The sequence below is a fragment of the Hipposideros armiger genome, unplaced genomic scaffold, assembly GCF_001890085.2.
Source record: "Hipposideros armiger isolate ML-2016 unplaced genomic scaffold, ASM189008v1 scaffold_818, whole genome shotgun sequence".
NCBI classification, from domain to species: domain Eukaryota; kingdom Metazoa; phylum Chordata; class Mammalia; order Chiroptera; family Hipposideridae; genus Hipposideros; species Hipposideros armiger.
The window spans coordinates 500797-522959 of NW_017732168.1; the positions used below are offsets into that span (position 1 = coordinate 500797).

The 22163-nt window shown below is 35.8% G+C and overlaps 1 protein-coding gene across 4 annotated transcripts in view; it reads left to right on the forward strand.

Annotated features, from left to right (window-relative positions):
- ATP2C1 (ATPase secretory pathway Ca2+ transporting 1) overlaps positions 1 to 22163 on the forward strand; it is a 116899-nt gene that overhangs the window by 59927 nt on the left and 34809 nt on the right. For all 4 annotated transcript variants that reach the window (XM_019628916.1, XM_019628918.1, XM_019628919.1 and 1 more), the window contains 6 exons: positions 1815 to 1876; positions 2791 to 2899; positions 16545 to 16700; positions 17444 to 17512; positions 18518 to 18593; positions 20031 to 20097. In XM_019628916.1, coding sequence (XP_019484461.1) covers positions 1815 to 1876; positions 2791 to 2899; positions 16545 to 16700; positions 17444 to 17512; positions 18518 to 18593; positions 20031 to 20097 — 539 coding nt within the window. The remainder of the gene's footprint in view (positions 1 to 1814; positions 1877 to 2790; positions 2900 to 16544; positions 16701 to 17443; positions 17513 to 18517; positions 18594 to 20030; positions 20098 to 22163) is intronic.

The following is a 22163-nucleotide window of genomic DNA, read 5'->3' on the forward strand; positions in this document are numbered from 1 at the left end:
CTCAGTTGGTTAAGAGTGTGAGCTCTGAGCAATAGGGTCGCGGTTCGATTCCCACATGGGCCAGTGAGCTGCGACCGAGCTGAACTGCCACTGAGCTGCCAAAAGGTGGCAGGATGGCTCTGCTGGTGAGAGCACGTGCTCCTAACAACAAGGTTTCGGGTTCGACTCCTGCATGGGATGGTGGACTACACCCACCCCAATTAAGATTGAACATGGCACCTTGAGCTGAGGAGCCGTGAGCTGCTGACGGGCGGCCAGATGGCTACTGGACTTGGAGCTGAGCTAGCTGCGCCCTCCACAGCTAAGATTAAAGGACAACAACTTGGCTGTTCCCCTTCCCCAGATCCCCAATAAAATTTAAAAAAAAAATCTATCAAATTCTTAATGCTTTATCATTATTTAGTATTTGTGTTTTTATCTGTATTTTAGGAGGAGAGTGCTTTTTATATTCTTTTTTATGTCTGCCTTTATTTTCTGTCTCTTAAATCTCATTCCCCATCTCATTATATACTCTCAGAGTCATAAAAATAGCTAATTGTTTTATATAGTCATATATTGATGTCACCTTACAATAAATTTAATAACTTTTAGGCATTCATTAGAGATGGCTGTCAGGTGTTTGGTGGTGTGTTATGTTAAATGGTCATTTTGATATGAAGATATCTTTGTAGTTGTAGGAAGTAAAGGCTAAGAAGTCTGAAGAGGGTGGTAAAGATTGTGTGTCGTTTATTACTAGGTCTAGGATTGGTGAGTGTTTTCTAGCCTTTTATGAAATTTTGGGGTAAAACTTTCAAATTCCTCAATATTCTTGGTATGGTTGGGGGAGAGTTATCTTATAATTTTAATGTTTATAGAGTTACCTTACTCTTACATTTGTTCCTCTTGCCTGAGTAAAGACTGATTTAGTTATAAGTTATTCTTAACACAACTTTTCATTTTCTATTTGAAGAAGTTTGTGATGGGTGTGAAATTTTGATTAGTGTTAACACTGCAGTCATTTCAAAACTCTCCCCAGCTTTCATTCCACTACTCCCTCTTCTTTTTAACCTTAGATCAGAAGATGGGTATGCTTAGTGCAGACATTAGACAAAACATAGCAGTGTTGTTGCATGAAGCAAGACTGCCTATGGAAATGTGTACTAAGTAGCATAGTGAGGTGAAGGATGTCTCTGATCCTCAGCTATGATTGTATGGATGGAAGAAGGCTGGAGCATAACAAACAGAGTTAGGGTTCCTGAGAATTTCCCCTTTTGCATAATTCAGGGTGATGGGAAAGGTGTCGATTAAGGCAGGGCCAGCCACATCCCACTCCTTGTTTAACATATGTTCTTTCCAAGCAGACTTATTCCATAAACCTTTGCAGTTAGCATGGACTAAAATCCTTAAATGTTGCTCGCAAGTAATCACCTTTGACTTCTTTGGTCGTTAAACACTAAAAGTAAAATTATCTTAATTGTGAGGCTCAGTGATCTTAACTTTTAATGACTGAAAATTATATATTCTTTTGTTATACCAATCAGTTTTTTTTTTCATTTTTGTATGAATAACTTGACCTTAGGTTTTCACACTGAATATTAAATTATAAAATTGGGAATATTGTCAGAATTATTTGGTCACTATTATTTAATAAGGGACAAGCTTTTATATATAGGAATATAAGCACAAGTAAAGGACAAGATAAGAATTGAGGGAAATTTTAAAATAATGATTGAGATCAGTATTAAATCTAACATGGAGTCTGTTCATAGGAACATACATATTTACATTTCTTTGTAAATGATTGTTTTAATTATGTTCTGCTTTTTTAAAAATAGGAATATCGTTCAGAAAAATCTCTAGAAGAACTGAATAAACTTATGCCTCCAGAATGCCATTGGTATGATCCTTGTTTTTGATATGGATTTCAACTCTTAAAAATAGAAATTGAAGGGGTTGCCGGGTGGCTCAGTTGGTTAGAGTGCGTGCTCTGAACAAAGTTGCCGGTTCGATTCCCACATGGGCCAGTGAGCTGTGCCCTCCGCAACTAGATTGAAGACAACGACTTGAGCTGAGCAGCTGGTGGGCGGCTGGATGACTCAGTTGGTTAGAGCGTGTGCTCTTAACAGCAGGGTTGCCAGCTTGATTCCCACTTGGGATGGTGGGCTGCTCCCCCCCTGCCCGCCCCCTCAACTAGAGTGAAAACGGTGACTGGACCTGTAGCTGAGCTGCGCCCTCCACAACTAGATTGAAGGACAGCGACTTGACTTGGAGCTGATGGGTCCTGTAAAAACACAGTTACCCAATTAAAAATAAATAAATAAATAGAAATTGAAGTGACTAGTGTAGTATACATTGTGGCCCCAGATTTGTCTAAACATAAGGTAGAGACCATGAATCTGACATGAGAAAAATTCATGCTCAATTCAGTGTAGCAAGTTCAAAGTTCTGACTTTGAGATTCTTGAGACATGCATTTGTTCCACCAGATTTTTTGTGTACAACTATGTGCTAAGCACTGTTGTAAGTACAGTGATGTACGAATAGACCTAGATGATTCCTTAAGTTGCTTCAGTTTTCACACACTATATTTGGACAAGTTGTCAGTTTTTTCAATGCTTTTTTGACATCTGAGCATCTTAATTACCTAGAGCTCAAAAAGAATACTATTTTTGGTTCTTATATTTGCCATATCTTCTTAGAAGTGGTAATAATACAATAATTTTTTCTCAGGTAAGCCCACTGGAAATCATTTCTTTAAATAAGTGCTGTGGCTTTGTTTTTCAGCTGTGGTTGTTTCTGTTTCATGTTACAGTGTGCGTGAAGGAAAATTGGAACATACACTTGCACGAGACTTGGTTCCAGGTGATACAGTTTGCCTTTCTGTTGGGGACAGAGTTCCTGCTGACTTACGCTTGTTTGAGGTAAGTTTGGTGTCTTAGTCTGTTCGGGCCGCTATAACAAAATTTCACAGACCAGGTTGCTTCTAAACAGAAATTTAGTTCTCTCAGTTCTGACGGCTGGGAGGTCCAAGATTGAGGTGCCAGCATGGTCGAATTCTGATGAGGGCCCTCTTCCTGTTTCATAGCTGGTGCCTTCTCACTGTGCCCTCACATGATGGAAGAGGGAGGGAACTCAGTGGGTTCTCTTCTATATGAACACTCATTTCATTCACAAGGGCTCCACCCTTATGGCCCAAGCACCTGAAAAGTCCCGGTTCCTAATACCATCATCTTTGCCATTAGGATTTCAACACATGAATGGGGGAAGGGGGCGCACAGATATTAGACAATAGCATTTGGTGAACTACTTGTGAGAAGTAAATAAACTTGGATGTAGATTAAAGGATAGACATTAGTAGTTCTAAAGACTAACAACACACAGTTGATTTGAACATTTTGTTTTCTAGGTTAGAAAGGGCCATACATTTTTTTTCTTAAAATAAATATTTTTCCTTAGAGTCTTTTGAGGTGTTTGTTTAGTGAATCAGCAGATCTTCATGGAACTGTGTGTTAGACATTGTGGCAAATACAAAGATGATGTGATAGAATTCTTGCATTCAGTGAGCAAACTGTTGGTGTACACGAATCACTCATCATAAAATAGAACTTGGTGAGTAAAAGAAGTACTAAGAATGCAGCATGAAAATTTAAGAGAAGAAAGCAGTTACTTCTGACTTGAGTAAAATCAGAGAATACCTCAGACAGCAGGGTTTTGGTGTTGATAATTAAAGGGTGGTACTGGACAGAGAAGATAATGAAGTAACAGTATTTATCACTGTGAAGTGTTCGGTATATAATACAGAGCTCGGGTAGAAAGTGTATGACGGAATCAGATTCAGGAGGGCCTTGGATATGAAGCTCCTCTTCAGATTTTATTGGTTAGGAATTAGCTTTGAAGGTCATGGGCAGCTAGCAAATGATATTACCCTTAATCTGGCAACAGTATGTAGACGAGTACCTCATAGCCCGTTAGCATGCCAGTATTATCATCTATTATTGGAATTAACAGACTGTTATCACCTATAGAGCTGTCAGTCTTTGAATACCTATTATGTCCCAAAGTATGAGTATTCTCACATAAAGGTTATGGAAAACCTGAAGAACTTTTTCAACTTCATTTAATCTTGAAATAAAGACTTTTTTTCCAAATACTTAAAATTTATCTATCCTTAGATATCAGATTGGTGAATTGGTGAATGGAAATAATTGATAACATAGCAAGTATTGGGAATGTTATTAATTTTACTTTCTTAAATTCTTTCTCTTCTTGGTAGGTCCTTTTATGTTTTATCTTTTTACTCATTTCTTCTCCCTCCTATCCTTAATATTTAGTTTATGACAAAACCTTGGATTGTTCTTCCTTAGGGATTTGATAGGCCTGTCACTTGATATAAATCATCTTCCTCTTCCTGCAAAGAACCCTAATTTGAATTCATGGAGTTTAAGTCATCATTTATTTTAGAGTGCTTCTCTTCCAATTCAGAAACAGACCTCCTCAGCGGGATTGTCAGAAGATGGTGTTTCCTGTTGTTTGAACAATTTAAACAGTATAATGACATAGAAACTTCAGAACGTCATTTGGGTTGGTAAAGTGTTTTAGGGTTTTTATGTAAATAAGAGTTAATTGTTCTGTGAACTAATTATCTCAAAAGTTCACTTGCAAATGAGACAAGACTTAGCAGAATATGGACTAGTACATATTTTATCCACTTAGCAAAATATATATTGAAGACTTACTATAAATTCAATAAGAGGAAATTTATTACCCTTTAAAGTTTGATGTGAAAATTATTAGAGGCATATATTTTATGGAGTAATTCGTTAGTTATTGTTTTCCCCTACTTGTTAACTTTTCAGACACTTCATCAGCATGTATTTTACTTGTTAATGCTATAGTTAGGTTGAGTTTTCCACTTTTACATGTGTAATTGAACATCTATTATTTCCCCCTGTCACTTTTCTGCCCTATTTGTTTTACCTACTCCGTGGTACCACAAGCAGGCTTTTGCAACCACTTTCACAGTAGATTGAGATAATTTTCCTAAAAGATCTGAGGAAATCTTGTTCTGCTTTTTTTTTTTTTTTTTTAGCTGAGCCATCCTGCTACCTGTTGGCAGCTCTGCGGCTGCTCAGCTCGGGCTGGACTCGAACTGCTGTTGCTCAGAGCTCAAACTCTTGAGTGAGCTCTTAACCAACTGAGCCACTCGGCCGGCCCTATCTTGTTCTGCTTTTAATTTAAATGTACTGACTTAGGACATTATAAGGCTGATAAAATTGATTTCTCTTCTGGACCCAGAGGCTCCTAGATTTTTGGAATTAAGTTGGCTTATTGGAACGTTGTTTGCTGAATTTGGCTGTGGTGATGTTTGGATGATTTTGTAAGGCTAGCTGGTCATTTGATGTTCCTGCATGAAATAAACTCATTAGAATTTAAAGGAAACAAATCTCTTTAGTTAGCCTTGGGATATTATTAATTTCTTACAAAGTACATGGATTTCATTTTTAAAAAAACAGGCCCCTGGACTTCTGCAATATTAGGACACTTTTTGTGAACTTGGCCGAGGCCAGGCTTGCCACTTGAACATTGTCATGCTGCAACCCTAAGGATTCCTGTCATAAATTTCAGCGGTTCAGATTTTGGCTGTAAGTCTTGCCTGGGCCTTTAGTAACATCTTGTCAGCATGTTTAGAGAATTGATTGCTGTACTACATTTATTTTATATTATCTGTTCTTAGGCTCTGTCTTAAGTCAGCTCAGGCTGCTGTAGTAAAATACCATAGACGGGGTGGCTTAAACACTTATTCCTTACTGTTTGGGGGCTGGGAAGTCCACAATCAGGGTCTGGCAGAATTTGGTTTATGGTGAGGGCTCTCTTCTTGGCTTGCAGTCTTGCTATGTCTTCACATAGCAGAGAGAGTGATTTTTTTTCTTCTTATAAAGCCACTAATCTCATTATGAGGGCCTCACTCACAGGACCTTGTCTAACCATAATTACCTCCCAAGGCTCCATCTTCAGTTACCATCACGTTGGAGATGAGGGCCTCAACTTGAATTATAGGAATTCAACATGAGTTCAGTTCATAGCAGGCTGAGACTGTCATTTGCAAATTCTTTCTAAAGAAGATCATTATTGATAACTTAAGGAATTCTGTATTTTGTTTTCTCGCTCAGTTTTTCATAGCCAAGGAATGAGCCAATATATGTTGGTGGCAATAACCTTACCAGCTTAGGAACCTAGAGTCACCGGTGGAGCTGGGAGAGTAAAACTTAGAGAAATTGAGCTATGAGCATGTTTTCCAGTTTTTTTCTAAGGGTTTTAATTTTAAGTTTTAATACTGGGTTGTTGGAAAAGTCATGATGCATTTTTGCAAAGAAAAACGTAGAAAAAATACGTCATGACTTTTCTGACAACCCAATAGTATTTGAGAAGAGGCGCCACTGGCCAATGAATTGGCGGAAGCCAGTGGATTGGTCAGACGATGACTTTAGATGAAGCAGTATTATAGGTTATGTACACCTGCATAACGGTACATTTTGCCTTTTTTGGAAACAGCATATTTTCTGTATTGTTCGAGGTAAAGGCTATATCAATATTTGAACAAAGAATTCTTTATAAGAGAAAACAATGTAAGAGTCAGAGGCAAAGAGGGTTTCTTTTGTCTCTTGAAAATATTTTACCTCTCAGCTATTACTTTCTAACTAAACCCAAAACATTGCCTGAAGTGTAGCAAATTTTCTTTCACTTGGTGTTCTGAATGATTAATTCCCTTGATCCTTTCTTTTGTGGCTCAGGTGCCTTGGCTTAGCCCATACCATTCTTTGAAACTGTCTTTAAGATCTCCACACTGGGTACAATTGCCTTCCTTTTTTTAATGTAATTTTTTATATGATTTTCTAAATTACCAAACTTCTTCTGAAGAACCACCACTTATGTGACTGAGAGCCAAGAATTAGCCATTTTTATGACACTAGGTTACCAAGCCATTTAAGTCTGGGCAGAAAGGTTACCTCTAGTAGGGATCAGGTTCTCCTGGGGCCAGCCTCAGAAGTTCAAACATAGAACAAGATAGCTGGCATTATATAGTGAGCCTCTTTACCTCACGAACCCATCTGCTCTGTTATAGGATAGTAGTTTGGCCCAGTGAGTAGTTTTCGGTGTCTTTAGGGTTGTTTTCTTTCCTGTTCCTTAGTTCCCAGGGCAAGTGAAAAATCAGAAAGAAAGAGTTGAACAAGCACAGATCTACTTAAAGTCCCGGTTCCTAATACCATCATCTTTGCCATTAGGATTTCAACACATGAATGGGGGAAGGGGGCGCACAGATATTAGACAATAGCATTTGGTGAACTACTTGTGAGAAGTAAATAAACTTGGATGTAGATTAAAGGATAGACATTAGTAGTTCTAAAGACTAACAACACACAGTTGATTTGAACATTTTGTTTTCTAGGTTAGAAAGGGCCATACATTTTTTTTCTTAAAATAAATATTTTTCCTTAGAGTCTTTTGAGGTGTTTGTTTAGTGAATCAGCAGATCTTCATGGAACTGTGTGTTAGACATTGTGGCAAATACAAAGATGATGTGATAGAATTCTTGCATTCAGTGAGCAAACTGTTGGTGTACACGAATCACTCATCATAAAATAGAACTTGGTGAGTAAAAGAAGTACTAAGAATGCAGCATGAAAATTTAAGAGAAGAAAGCAGTTACTTCTGACTTGAGTAAAATCAGAGAATACCTCAGACAGCAGGGTTTTGGTGTTGATAATTAAAGGGTGGTACTGGACAGAGAAGATAATGAAGTAACAGTATTTATCACTGTGAAGTGTTCGGTATATAATACAGAGCTCGGGTAGAAAGTGTATGACAGAATCAGATTCAGGAGGGCCTTGGATATGAAGCTCCTCTTCAGATTTTATTGGTTAGGAATTAGCTTTGAAGGTCATGGGCAGCTAGCAAATGATATTACCCTTAATCTGGCAACAGTATGTAGACGAGTACCTCATAGCCCGTTAGCATGCCAGTATTATCATCTATTATTGGAATTAACAGACTGTTATCACCTATAGAGCTGTCAGTCTTTGAATACCTATTATGTCCCAAAGTATGAGTATTCTCACATAAAGGTTATGGAAAACCTGAAGAACTTTTTCAACTTCATTTAATCTTGAAATAAAGACTTTTTTTCCAAATACTTAAAATTTATCTATCCTTAGATATCAGATTGGTGAATTGGTGAATGGAAATAATTGATAACATAGCAAGTATTGGGAATGTTATTAATTTTACTTTCTTAAATTCTTTCTCTTCTTGGTAGGTCCTTTTATGTTTTATCTTTTTACTCATTTCTTCTCCCTCCTATCCTTAATATTTAGTTTATGACAAAACCTTGGATTGTTCTTCCTTAGGGATTTGATAGGCCTGTCACTTGATATAAATCATCTTCCTCTTCCTGCAAAGAACCCTAATTTGAATTCATGGAGTTTAAGTCATCATTTATTTTAGAGTGCTTCTCTTCCAATTCAGAAACAGACCTCCTCAGCGGGATTGTCAGAAGATGGTGTTTCCTGTTGTTTGAACAATTTAAACAGTATAATGACATAGAAACTTCAGAACGTCATTTGGGTTGGTAAAGTGTTTTAGGGTTTTTATGTAAATAAGAGTTAATTGTTCTGTGAACTAATTATCTCAAAAGTTCACTTGCAAATGAGACAAGACTTAGCAGAATATGGACTAGTACATATTTTATCCACTTAGCAAAATATATATTGAAGACTTACTATAAATTCAATAAGAGGAAATTTATTACCCTTTAAAGTTTGATGTGAAAATTATTAGAGGCATATATTTTATGGAGTAATTCGTTAGTTATTGTTTTCCCCTACTTGTTAACTTTTCAGACACTTCATCAGCATGTATTTTACTTGTTAATGCTATAGTTAGGTTGAGTTTTCCACTTTTACATGTGTAATTGAACATCTATTATTTCCCCCTGTCACTTTTCTGCCCTATTTGTTTTACCTACTCCGTGGTACCACAAGCAGGCTTTTGCAACCACTTTCACAGTAGATTGAGATAATTTTCCTAAAAGATCTGAGGAAATCTTGTTCTGCTTTTTTTTTTTTTTTTTTAGCTGAGCCATCCTGCTACCTGTTGGCAGCTCTGCGGCTGCTCAGCTCGGGCTGGACTCGAACTGCTGTTGCTCAGAGCTNTACGCCGTTACTGGCGAATCACCGCAGCCCAGCTCCAGGTCGAGCTGTCGTTCAGCATCTTAGCTGTGGAGGGCAGTGTCACTGGCCCTCATACGTGGGGTCCGAACCGAGGTCCTCTGGTGTCCCAAGCCAGCTCTAAACCAATGTGCCACTCGGCCGGCCCTAAAAAGTTTTATTGAAGCAGTCTAATTCCAGTTTACACATTTAAAATGTACCATTTAGTGGTTGTCAGTATATAGAGTTGTGCAGCCATCACCACAGTCTAACTGTAGATCATTCTCATCATTCCCAAAAGAAAACCCTTACCTTTTAACAGTCACTGTATTCACTGACACTGCCCCACAGCCTGAAAGCTACTAATCTGCTCTGTCTGGATACATGTGCCTATTCTGGATATTTCATATTAATAGTATTAAACACTATGTAGTCTTTTGTGTCTTGCTTCTTTCAGTTAACTTAATGTTTTTAAGGTTCATTCGTGTTGTAGCATGTATAAGTACTTCATTGCTTTTTGTTGCCAAGTAGTATTCCATTATATGGATGTGTCATACGACTATAAATCCACTTACATTTAAAGTGATTACTGATAAGGAAGGACTTTCTTCTGTTATTTTGCTATTTGTTTTCTATATATGTTATATTTTTTATGTTCCCCAATTCCTTCAATCTCCCCTTTTTTGTGTTTGATTGATTTTTTTCTAAGTATGCTTTGATTACCTCATTTCTTTTTCCATATATTTTTTACTTATTTTCTTAGTGATTACTATGAGGATTACAGTTAATATTCCTAAATTTATAACAATGCAGTTTGAATTAATACCAACTTTATTTCAATAGCATACAAAAACTTTGTTCCTGTACAGCTCACTTTTTGCCACCTTCATGTTGTTACAAATTATATCTTTATACACTGTGTGCTTATTAACATAGATTTGTATTTTATATATTTATCTTTTAAATCAGGAAAAATGGAATTAAAAACTCAAAATAGAATAATACTGGCATTTATATTTACTTACATAGTTACCTTCACTAGAATTATTTATTTCTTCATATGGTTTTGAGTTCCTTTCTGCTCTTCTTTCATTTTAACTTAAAGGATTCTCTTTTAGAATTTCTTGTGGGGCACTTTTACTAGTGACAAATTCTCTTAGCTTTTGTTTAAATGGGAATGTCTTTCATTTTTTCTTCATATTTGAAAGATAGTTTTGCTGGATATAGAGTACTCTTTGATAGGTTTTTTTTCAGCACTTTAAATATGTCACTGTACTGGCCCTAGTCTTCATGGTTTTTGATAAAAAATGAGCTTCTAATCTTATTGAGGATCCCTTGTACATGATAAATTGCTTCACGTTTGCTGTTTTCAAGATTCTGTTTTCGTCTTTCAATAGTTTGATTATAATGTCTCTCAGTGTAGATGTCTTTGATTTACTCTATTTGGAGTTTATTGAGCCTCTTTGATGTATAGATTCATGTCTTTCATTAAATTTGGAAAGTTTCCATCTATTATCTCTTCACATATTCTTTCTTCCCATTTGTATTTTTCCCCCCTTCACCCCCGAGGACTCCCATATTGCTTATATTTGTACGTTCAGTGGTGTTCCACAGGTACCTTAGCTTCTGTTTATTTTTCTTTATTCTCTTTTTCTAAGTAGAGAGGTGACTGACTTAGTGGCATACAGTATATACCAAGCTTTTCTTTAGTGTGAGAACTTATTTGTAGCTGCCAATTGTTCTTATTAACTGTAATTATAAGCAGTCACTTTTTGCTTTTTAGGAAACCTCTGTGACTTTGACATTTACTTTCTCTCTGCCTAATATTTTATAGGAATAAGCCCGTGAATGTTTTTCAACCTTTATTCTGTAGGTGTTAAATATTCAGATTGTGGATTATATATGCATCTTGATTCTTATTTATATTCTGATTTTTAAACTGTGTTGTATCTTATTCACACCTCCATCAGGGTGCCTCAGGAAGAATGAAGAAAAGTTAAACAGTCAGTTTCCCTATTCAGTAACAGCTTTTCTGAAGACTTAATGTTTAAACTTTTGGCTAGAAGGCATGTAGCTGGCTGATTCTTTGATTTCATTTTATCCTATCTTTCTTTTTCTCATGAATTCAGTGGATAAATGACTAATATCTTTTCTTCTCAGATTAATTAATTTGTGACCTTGTTAAAATGTAATAGGTTGCCTAATTTATTAAATATTGCCCTTCTTAAAAATGATTTCCTTATTCCTTACTCCCGCAAAACTGCTTCCTGTGAAAACTCTTGTAGTCACCATTAAGAGAAAAGAACTTGTAACTTAGAAAATATTCTGGTTCAACAGACAGTTGAGATCTATGCAGTTTGCTACATTGCATGATTTAGACAAATTTCATTGATAATATATTCTTGATAATTTGAGTTTTATGAATTTATAATTTTACAGAAAAAAAGGTAAGGATCCAAAGTACCTTTTTCTTCCCCATCAATTTGTACACTAGACAAGACTGATTGCTCTTTTGCTAAAAATGATAGGCCTCTTTTCTGTAAAAAAAACCTGAATTGAACAAAAATTCTTACTCTCTTAAATGGTTGCTGCACTGCTAAGGCTGACACTGACGAGCTCATGCACCAGCAGAGCCAATAATGCCATGCTTTTCCTCTCTTTTTAAAAAGTCAGATTATTTTTATACTCCTTGTCCCTATAGACAACCACATAATGTTAGTATTTATCCATGTTTAAGATTCACATTTAAAGCAAAAAGTCTTCAATGGGAAAATATAAATTTCACCTTTCTCAGAGAAGGAGTTCTGTAGATGTATACAAGTTTTTGTTAGCTTTTAAATATTAGTGATTCTTTTCTAATTAAGGGCTCAGAAAATTATATGCAGTTCTGATTTTTGTAAAAGCATTAAAGAGGAGATAGCGAAATAAAATAAACTTTTTGTTGATTTCTGTAATTCACAAAAATATTTAATTTTTGAAATATATCTTTGCTTAATGTCTTCTCCTAGAAGTAGTTATAAAACTGGAGAGAAGAAATAATTTACAAATTGATCCTCTTTAAGAGGAACTGGAGTTAATTTGTTAACATTTGAGTTTCATCTCCATAGCTTACTCTATCAGGTGATATTGGGTGAGTAACTGAACCTTCAAAATGCCTGTAAAATAGGGGTGATAATAATAATAGTACTTGCCTTATTGCACTTGTTAGTAGCTAAGTAATTGTTAGATCACTTAGCATAGGTATGTAGCATAGTGCCTACCATATAGCAGCAATGAAATGCCAGCTGATTGTTTTCAGTATTAGCATCATCTTTTAAGAAAGACCTAATTTTTTTTTCTTTTTTTGGTAATAAATGTGTTGTGAGAAAGTAGACAGTTCTAAGATTAATTTGGAAAGAAAAGTCAAATAAATATATTCCATTAATAAACTTCCATTGCTTTTGGACATGGCAGCTGTTTTTTTTTAACCTGTAGTTGGGTTCATGTAATGAGCCCAAATTTACTTGGCTTGTCTTTGCATACATAATTATTTAAGACTGGAAGCCTTTTAAAGACTCAAGTACTGTTGACCTGTGTTTTAAGTATACTTTTTATAAGCCTGTGTTAATACCAAAATTCATCACATTTACATGGCACAAAACTTTCAGGAAATGCTAATACAGTTTGATCTCTTTGGAGTTATAGGATATAATTTATTTTCATTCTGAAAATTTTTAAATTTTATGACCTAATATAAACTCTTAAGTATATTTGCAAAGTTTTGTGTCTGCCTAGCACAAGAACACACCAAGCGATATTCCTGCCACCATGTTCTTTGTACTTTTTGCTCCCTGTGTCTAGTATCTTTTCTCCCTAGTTATGTCCCAGCCTTAGGGCCCCCAGGTGAATCAGAGCTTTGTCAAAGGGTCATCTACTTTTGAGAGATGTTTTCTTGTCTATCTAAAATGTCGCTTTCCACCCTATCATGCTGTTTTCTGCCACTACGAAGCATTATATTCTCTTGTTTGTTTATTTTTCAAATCACTTTTCCCATTAGAATAATAGATGAGGACAGGAACTTTGTTTTCTTTACTGCTAATTCTCACCCTATGTGATATACAGGGAGGGGTCTGGCACATTATAAACATTAATAAATATTTGTTAAGTGAATGAATCATTGCAATTGATCAAATTAAAACATAGTTTTGTTGCATAGATGGGGAGAAAGAATCCATGGACCAATTTTAAATAATTATTTCTATGAGATTTTTAAGCTATTTATGCTCATAAAAATGAAACATTTTATTTTTTATTTTTATTTTTATTTTTTTTTAAAGATTTTTTTATTGGGGAATTGGGGGGATGGGAACAGTGCTGGGGAATTGGGGGAAGGGGAACAGACAAGTTGCTGTCCTTTTGTTCTTCAGTCTATTTGTAGAGGACATTGCTTCACTGGCCCAAGTTGGCACCATCATTGCGCTCTTCCCGGGTGAGGCAGATCAGTTGCCGGCTTCTGGACGGCCGCTCACTGTGGCTGCTTGGCTGCTCACGCTGGCTGCTGACTACACACGGTAGCCCATGGCAACCCACTGTCACAGGGGCTGCAGCCTACACCGTTGCCGGCGACTCACGGCAGCCCAGCTCCAGATTGAGCTGTTGTTCAGCATCTTAGCTGTGGAGGGCAGTGTCGCTGGCCCTCATATGTGGGATTCGAACCGGGGCCCTCTGGCATCCCAAGCAAGTTCTTAACCATCGCGCCACTCAGCCGGCCCCAAAAATGAAACATTTTAAAAAGACTAGATTAATTATCTTGCTCCACCATCCCCCCCCCCCACAAAAAAAAAGAAAAGTAGGATTTAAAGTTTAGAATACACTAATACCTTGGTTTGCAAGCATAATTCATTCTGGACACAAACTATTTGTATTGCAAGACATCGCTCGTTTACCAAGTTAAAATGTATTAGAAATGTTTGCTTGTCTTGCAGAACACCTGCAATCCAAGTTTTTACTGTACTTTGTATATAGTATGAATTATTGGTCAAGAGGCCTGATTGAGGACACCAGCTTAACTTACAGCAGTGAGACTGCACAGTTATTCAGTTGCTCTAGGTTCATTTCCTTATCGTTTTTCTTTTCTATGATCTAGCCCCGTGCCTGGTACATAGTTAAGGTAGTCAGTGAATGTTGGGTGAGGGAAATCATGAATTAGGTCCTAGTTTCCCAAAGAGTATCCTAAGGATCCTTGAATAAGAGCTTCTGGAATAAAATGGATCAAAGAAGTTTGGGAAACATTATTTCATTGATTCTCAAACTTGTTTGTGCATCAAAATCAGCTGGAGGGCTGGTAAGTATAGTCTGTTAGGTCTCCTTTCCCCATCTCCATGTTTGAGGTGGGCACTGAATTTCTAACAAGTTCTGAGGTGGTAAAGGTGATGCTTGTCCTGCTGGAACTGCACTTTTTTAACCCTGGCTCTATCTATGTTTCTGTTGAGGTGATTCTCCCTAGTGTATTGAGAGGTTTGAGAAGCATTGCCATAGGGCAAGCTGTTTTAACTTTTTCTAAAACTTACTTGACCATAGTACCCCTCCCTTGTATCTAGTATATGTGTATGACGTGTGATCAAACAATACAGGGAATGTTTAAATTTTAAAAAATTTATTACTGTAAAAGACACATTGCCTTTAATCCCCCTCAAAATACTCCCCCTCGCTTCAAACACACTTATCCCATCGTTCTTGCCACTTCCTAAAGCAGTTCTGGAAGTCCTCTTTTGTAAGTGGCTTTAGTTGCTCTGTTATGGCTGCTTTCATGTCTTGAATCATTTTGACTTTGGGGAAGAGCCAGAAGTCACACAGTGCCAGATCCAGTGAGTAAGGTGGATGAGAACATGCCGTAATGTTTTCATTTGACAGAAACTTCTTTGTATATACCAGAAGTGATGTGTGACATGGACCATTGTCATGATGAAGGATGATTTACAGCATACTTTAAAACATTCCTTCTTTTAGCCATGCCTCACATCCAAATGCACCGAACAAGTTGAAACTTGTCACACACTGTTACTAAGGTTCGATGTGCCACTTCCTGTATTGAAGATCCCTGCCTTTCCTTTGGATGGCACTAAGCAATAATAGCCTTCACGGTATTTTGTGATCACAACGGAAAGGCTCCGGGTCACACATCGTTTCTGCACGGCAATTTCTGTCAAATCAAAACATTATGGTATATCCTCATCCACCTTATTCACTGGATCTGGCTCCATGAAACTTCTGGCTCTTCCCCAAAGGCAAAATGTCCATGAAAGGTAAACATTTTGAATCGATTCAGGACATCGAGGCATCCACGACAGTGTAACGAGAGGCACTAATGAAAGAGGACTTCCAGAACTGTTTCAGAAAGTGGCAAGAACGATGGGATAAGTGTGTTTGAAGTGAGGGGGAGTATTTTGAGGGGGATTAATGGCAATGTGTCTTTTACTGTAATAAATTTCTTAAAATTTATTCACCGTATTTTGTGATCATACCTCATATATATGTGTGCACGTTGGCCTGTCTATTAATCATCTATCACATTATACACAATGACTTGAATCTGTTGTTCTGTGGCCCATACTTTTAGAAACAGAGGTAGGTCACATCTGTGGTGCTTTCCACATATGAAATATTGATTTTTAATTTTTTTTTTCCTTTTTGCATGCTTGGGTAGCTGAATACTTTGATGGTATTAGGAGTGAAACCCTCAGAATTGAACCCTGTTGCAGAGTTAAAAGATAATATATTCATGATCTGCATGGAAATGTTTATGTACATTTATTTATTTACTTATTTGAAATTATAACATATAAATTTTTTATTCTTGCTTAATGTACATTTGGGATAAATATAGGAATGTGTAGCAGGAAGAATTTCATGACAATTGAGCCCAAAATAATGAAATGATTTCTTTCTCAGTAACTTTTATACCCTTTATTCATACTTTCTTTCTATTATGGTTGGTTTTAGTCTGCCAAACACATTTTTGGAACTTTAGGTCATGGGAAAATTGGGAAATAATATTTTATCATGAGAGTTGAGTTTTCTCTAGATAAAGATTAAGCCTCAGCTAATATCTCCTTTTCCCTAGTTGTATTTTGAAATTGAGCCTAGTCTTGTCTCATGTTACAGCATTCTACTTTGCATGTCAGATTTGGTTGACTTAACTTCATTTTTAAGTATGGTTTCACCTACTATGCTCTTCTGTTTTAGAGTAATGGATACCATACGAGATTAGGATAATTAATAGGGATATTTGAGGAAGAAGTGATAATTACAAACTCTTTAGGTATTAATGTAGTAGAGAGAGTCTTCAAACTTGAATGGAATGGAATGCTTTGTGTTCCCCAAGGCTGTGGATCTTTCCATTGATGAGTCCAGCTTGACAGGAGAGACAACACCTTGTTCTAAGGTGACAGCTCCGCAGCCGGCTGCAACTAATGGAGATCTTGCATCAAGAAGTAACATTGCCTTCATGGGAACACTGGTCAGATGTGGCAAAGCAAAGGTAATTATTTTTCTTGTTTGAAGATAGCATTTCCTTTGTTTTCAACCATTTTATCAGTTCCTTTTTGCTGATTTTATGTGGATCTTTTCAAAATATGAGGCAAAGCCATGACAGAATTGAATCTAACTCTTGGCAGCTATTTGTGTGACTGAGGAGAGTCTGTGTCCCTGAGGCATAATATGGCTGTCCGTGGCCCTGCCACTTACCAGATAATGGATCCTTTAAAAGCAGAGTCCTCAGTACCTATTCTTTTTATTAGATAGAAATTGCTCATGGATATGTTCATTATTGGTTAAATAAAATTTTAATTGTTATGATACTGGCTATAATACTCTGACTACCTATCATTCACCTACCGATTGATTCCAAATATTTTGTTTTCCTGAATTCTAATATTTCACAAACATAAAAGGAAGGCATCATTCAATAGCATTTGAGGGGAAAAAAGAAACTACATTAAATGTCTCCATTGAGTATAAAATTGAAATTTTAGAAATATTAATATAAACAAAAAATTTGCTTCAGAATTGAGTTCAATAATAAGTTTAATGAAATGTTTGTTTTCAAGGTTTAAGGTGTAAAACCTATTGATCTGTTAATACCATCAAAAAGTAAATTTGCTAAAAGAACCTTCAGCATGTATGTCAGAAGGCTTTGAAAAAATGAATGAAGGGTTTGGTTTTTTTAGTTGAAAGAGGTGATTCCATCTGAATATAAATGTATTTTCCTCTTTTTCCCTTTAGGGTATTGTCATTGGAACAGGAGAAAATTCTGAATTTGGAGAGGTTTTTAAAATGATGCAAGCAGAAGAAGTGAGTACTTAGCTTATTAATGATGTTTTGGTTTCAATCCTGACATTCTCCATTATAAATGGAGGAAGAGAGAATATTGGTGGATTATTTTATGTACTATTGAAAATAATATTTTATTCAGAATCTCATTCAGTTAGTCTGTGCTTAAAAACATAATTGGAAATCCTGTATTTGGAAGGGCTTGGATTGGCATTGTTAATATTCTAAAACATTTTAATAAATGTTTATGGCATTTTTGTAGGATATAAAGGTTTGTTTATAGGATAAAAAGGGTTGTAGCCAATTATTTATAGGGCTAATTTTTTTGAAATGAGCTTTATCATATTACTTTTAAAGATTGCAAGTGTATTTGTGCCTCAGAACATGTGTTCTACCAAAACTCCCAAATTTACGTAATTCCAAGTAACAGGTAAAAAGATTGCTAAATAAAATGTGGAAGATATTCTTGTTTTAGCATTTTGAAGATTAGTTCTCTGATTTAAAATACTTTCCTATATATAAAATAGAGCTTGCAGTCTACAAATGTCATATCCTCCCCAAATCATCTGGATTTCTCAGTTAACCTGCCAAGACTCCAGTGTTCATGATACAGTGTAGAGACCGTTTCAAGAACCTTGGCAGTGAGGGGACTGTTAGAGTGAGGAGTTAGCAGATTAGGGAGCCAACAGGATAAAAAGACTTGGGTTACACGCATGTTTGTGGATACAGAAAGGAGAAAGATGGGAAAAGTGAGGGGCAGCTGATAGTAATGAAGTCCTGGAGAAGTTTATAGGAAGAACAAATTTTTCCTGAAAGAGGTATAGGAGCATGGATTTTTTCAGATAAACATTTTTAAAAGGCTAAGCCTAAGTTTCCTCAGTGAAGGGGGTAATATTTAGCTTAAAGGAGAGTTGTGAATGTGAAGCACCAGCATGGGTATGTCAAGCACTTAGCAGAGTCCTGGGTACCTAGTATAACTTATTAAATTTAGCCAATTGTGGTGACACACTTCTCCAATTTGTCAAGGCACCGAAAACCCCTTTGCAGAAGAGCATGGACCTCTTAGGAAAGCAACTTTCCTTTTATTCCTTTGGTATAATAGGTAAGAGAAGAGTGAGTATGTATATCTCATGTATTTACTTACAGTTTTGTGTTTCTTTTTGTTTTTTTCTTTTTTGAGTGGGAAGGGGAGTTTAGATACATACATAAATTTATTTAGTTAATTAACTAATTTTTAGCTTTATTACTGCTTTTTTAAAATTATAAATCTAACCCCTAGCTGTTGTTTTTTTCTACAAGATGAAACAGAACTCTGTTTAATTCCTATAATCAAAGAGCATTTCTGAAAACATGGTATTTGTCTTTCTAGTCTTAACAAAATGTGATAGTATTGTTTTATGGACTACTTTTCTTTTTTTGTTTTTCATGTCCATTCACAGATCTTAAACATCTTGTCATTAAATAGATGCTCACCTAAAACAAATTTAAAAGTTTTATAGTATTCCATACATTTATAGTACACATAGAGAGAGAGAGAGAGAGAGAGAGAGAGAGAGAGAGAGAGAGAGTGTGTGTGTTTGTGTGTGTGTGTGTGTGTCAGGGTCAGGCCTAGACATTTATGTAGGTTTTTTTGAGTTTTTTAGTTATGTAAATGATTCTTCAGTGCAAATATTTTATTGCAAATACTCCTCATTTTGTTAGGATAAATTCTTAAAAGTCAAATTATTGAGTCAAATAGTATCCGGTGTAATTTTTAAATTTTGGCATGTTTTTAAAGGCTTTTGTTTTATATTGCCAAATAATACCCTTCATCAACAGGGTTAAAGTAAGAATGTCCCTCTTCTACAACACTGCCAACTTTGTCATTAACTTAATAGGTGAATAAAAGACTTCTCATTACTTTATTTCACAATTTATTGTAAGAGTAACTGAACACTTCATCATAAGTGTGTTGGTCCATTTTTATGACCTGCCAATCTATTTCTTTTGTATTTCTTATGGCTAGAGTCTTAGATTGGTAATGGCTCTTTGTATAATTAGGTTATCTTTTGCTTAAGTTACAAGTATTTTTTCCACTAATTTTTGAATTACCTTTGAAGCATATATAATAAACTTGGTGGACAGGATGGAGATGTATGTAACTGAAATACCTTTTGTAAAGCTGATAATAAATAGAAGACCTGTGTATGTCCTATGCTACCTTCTTTTTTTTCCCATTGTATGAAAGTACCAATAATGTTTTCTTGTACTAGTATCTCTCAGGTACATATTATTGCTTTAAGGGATGGGTGGCAGCTATGGCAACAAAAGGTAAAGCTGTGTATATGTGTGCAGTGTGTATACACAGGATTAACTTTAAGCAGCATTAACTTTAATCTTCCTGCTTAATGGTATTTTGTAAATTCTTGTAATTGTGATCAATATACTTTCCCTTTAATATCAAGGAACTTTTAGGCTGCCCTCAGTTTGTTATTCTATCCCTTCTACACCTAGGTGATTTTATATAAAAGGGAAAAATAACTATTTGATTCTGTTCCAGGTATCATCATGTTGGTTGGCTGGTTACTAGGAAAAGATATCCTGGAAATGTTTACTATTAGTGTAAGGTAAGTTCTAATGGTTTGTTTATAAAATAATCCTGTTTTGCCTTTCATTTCTCTGATAGGCATTGCCTGTGTTTCATTATGGAGGTAATATATGAGCTCATAGGATATAAAATCACGCCTTAAATAGTTCAGAATTCATATATTAAAATGAAGTCTAGGAAAATGAAAACCAACATATATGGTAGTGGAGAAAACCCACACTAGATGTCTGATATTATCAAGCCAATGTTGCATTTTTATATATAAATAGACAATTAAGGATTGACAAACTGAGTACTAGTAGCATGAGAAAGACCACAATATAATCAATTTCAGTGGAAAACGAAAAATTCAAGAAATAGAAGAAAAATTAAAAATAAACAGCATTTGTGTTTTCAGAGAGTTGTGAAGAAACTGTATTCATGATAGACTATAGAAAAGGATCACAGAACAAAAAAAGAATTTTTAGAAATTAAAATTATGATTGCTGAAATTCCAATTCCAATTTAAGGGCTGTAATTTACAGTTGAAGAGGTCTCCCAAAAAGTAGAGTAAAAAGTCCAAAACAGAGAATGAGATAAAAGTGACAAAGCATAATTCAATAAATACCATATTTAACTAATAGGAGTTTCAAAGAGAGATAAGAAGAAAATATATAAGAAATGATAAATGAATAGTTTCTCAATCTGAAGCAAGACATGAATCTTTATACAGTAATACCTTGGTTTGTGAGCACAATTTGTTCCAGAAGAAACTGGAACAAATTGCAAGACATCGCTTATTTACCACGTTAAAATGTACTTTGTTTGAGAGCATAATTCGTTCTGGAAACAAACTACTCATATTGCAAAACAGCTCTCGTTTACTAAGTTAAAATGTATTAGAAATGTTTGCTTGTCTTGTGGAACACTCACAAACCAAGTTACTTGCAATCTGAGGTTTTACTGTACTTTGAAAGGATTCTCTAAATGCTGCCCAGGAGGAAAAAAACTCCAACTTAGGTACACCATTGTGAAACTAAAGCAAACAAATCAGGTCATCTACAAAGGAAGGATAATTAGATGGGTATCAGACTTCCCATTAGCAACTGCAATTTCCATCACAGGGTCTTTTTAGGCTCTACTAAACATTTCAACTCACGAGGCTTTCATAGGTCAAATCGGCAATTTTAGGTATCCCTCTTCTGAGAGAGCCCTTGCAGCAGGTTGTGCAGCAGTTCAGCTTAGGACAAGGAGATGAGATGATCTTGTGAGTGCAGGAGATACCCTAGGTAAAAAAAATGCCTCATATTCCACAGGAGCCATCATCTCTGGAAACATAGACTTATGTCTAGTTATGAGTCACTACACTCAAGAAACCCAAAGCTATGACCTCCTATAAGGTAATTATAATTTATAATTATAAACTGTCCATAGACAGTTTATCAGTCGGCAGATCCCATGATCATAAGCAGTGTTGCCTAGCAACGTAGTTGACATACTACCCTTATCAGGTCACTAGGGAACAGAGCTAGAGATTTAACCAATACAGAAGGGGAAAAGGATTTTATTAACCCTTCATCCACAGTAACATTGAAGTACATTACAAGACAATGGGGCAGTACAAGAGGATTTTAAGTCTACAAATCTGGACCTAGCTAAGTATCAATCCAGTTATTTATAAATAGATAGGCAGGCAATCAGAAAATTTATCCCTTACCTATCCTTGTATGAATTCCAGCAAAACAAGGGTGAGAGAAAGGAAGATGATGATGTGTGGGGTGTAAGAGTGGAGCTCACCAAGGCATCTAAGGAAAAGAAATCCTGGATGACAGCTCTGTAGTAGGTCTAAGAAGTAACAGTTCAAGAATTAGAACAAAAATTAATGGATTAAAACAAATTGAATGAATTACAAGGAATACGTAGGATGAAGAAGAAAAGCTTTTTGTGATATGGAGAAGGAGTATATTTTTTCCTCAAAGGGGCAAAAATACAGTTTGAAAATCTTGGCTTAAATCTGTATAAAAAAGCCTTGGGTTAAATAAAAATTAAATTTAAAATAGAGCATGAGTTTGAGATACTAACTGTTGGCATAGTATCTGTTGGACT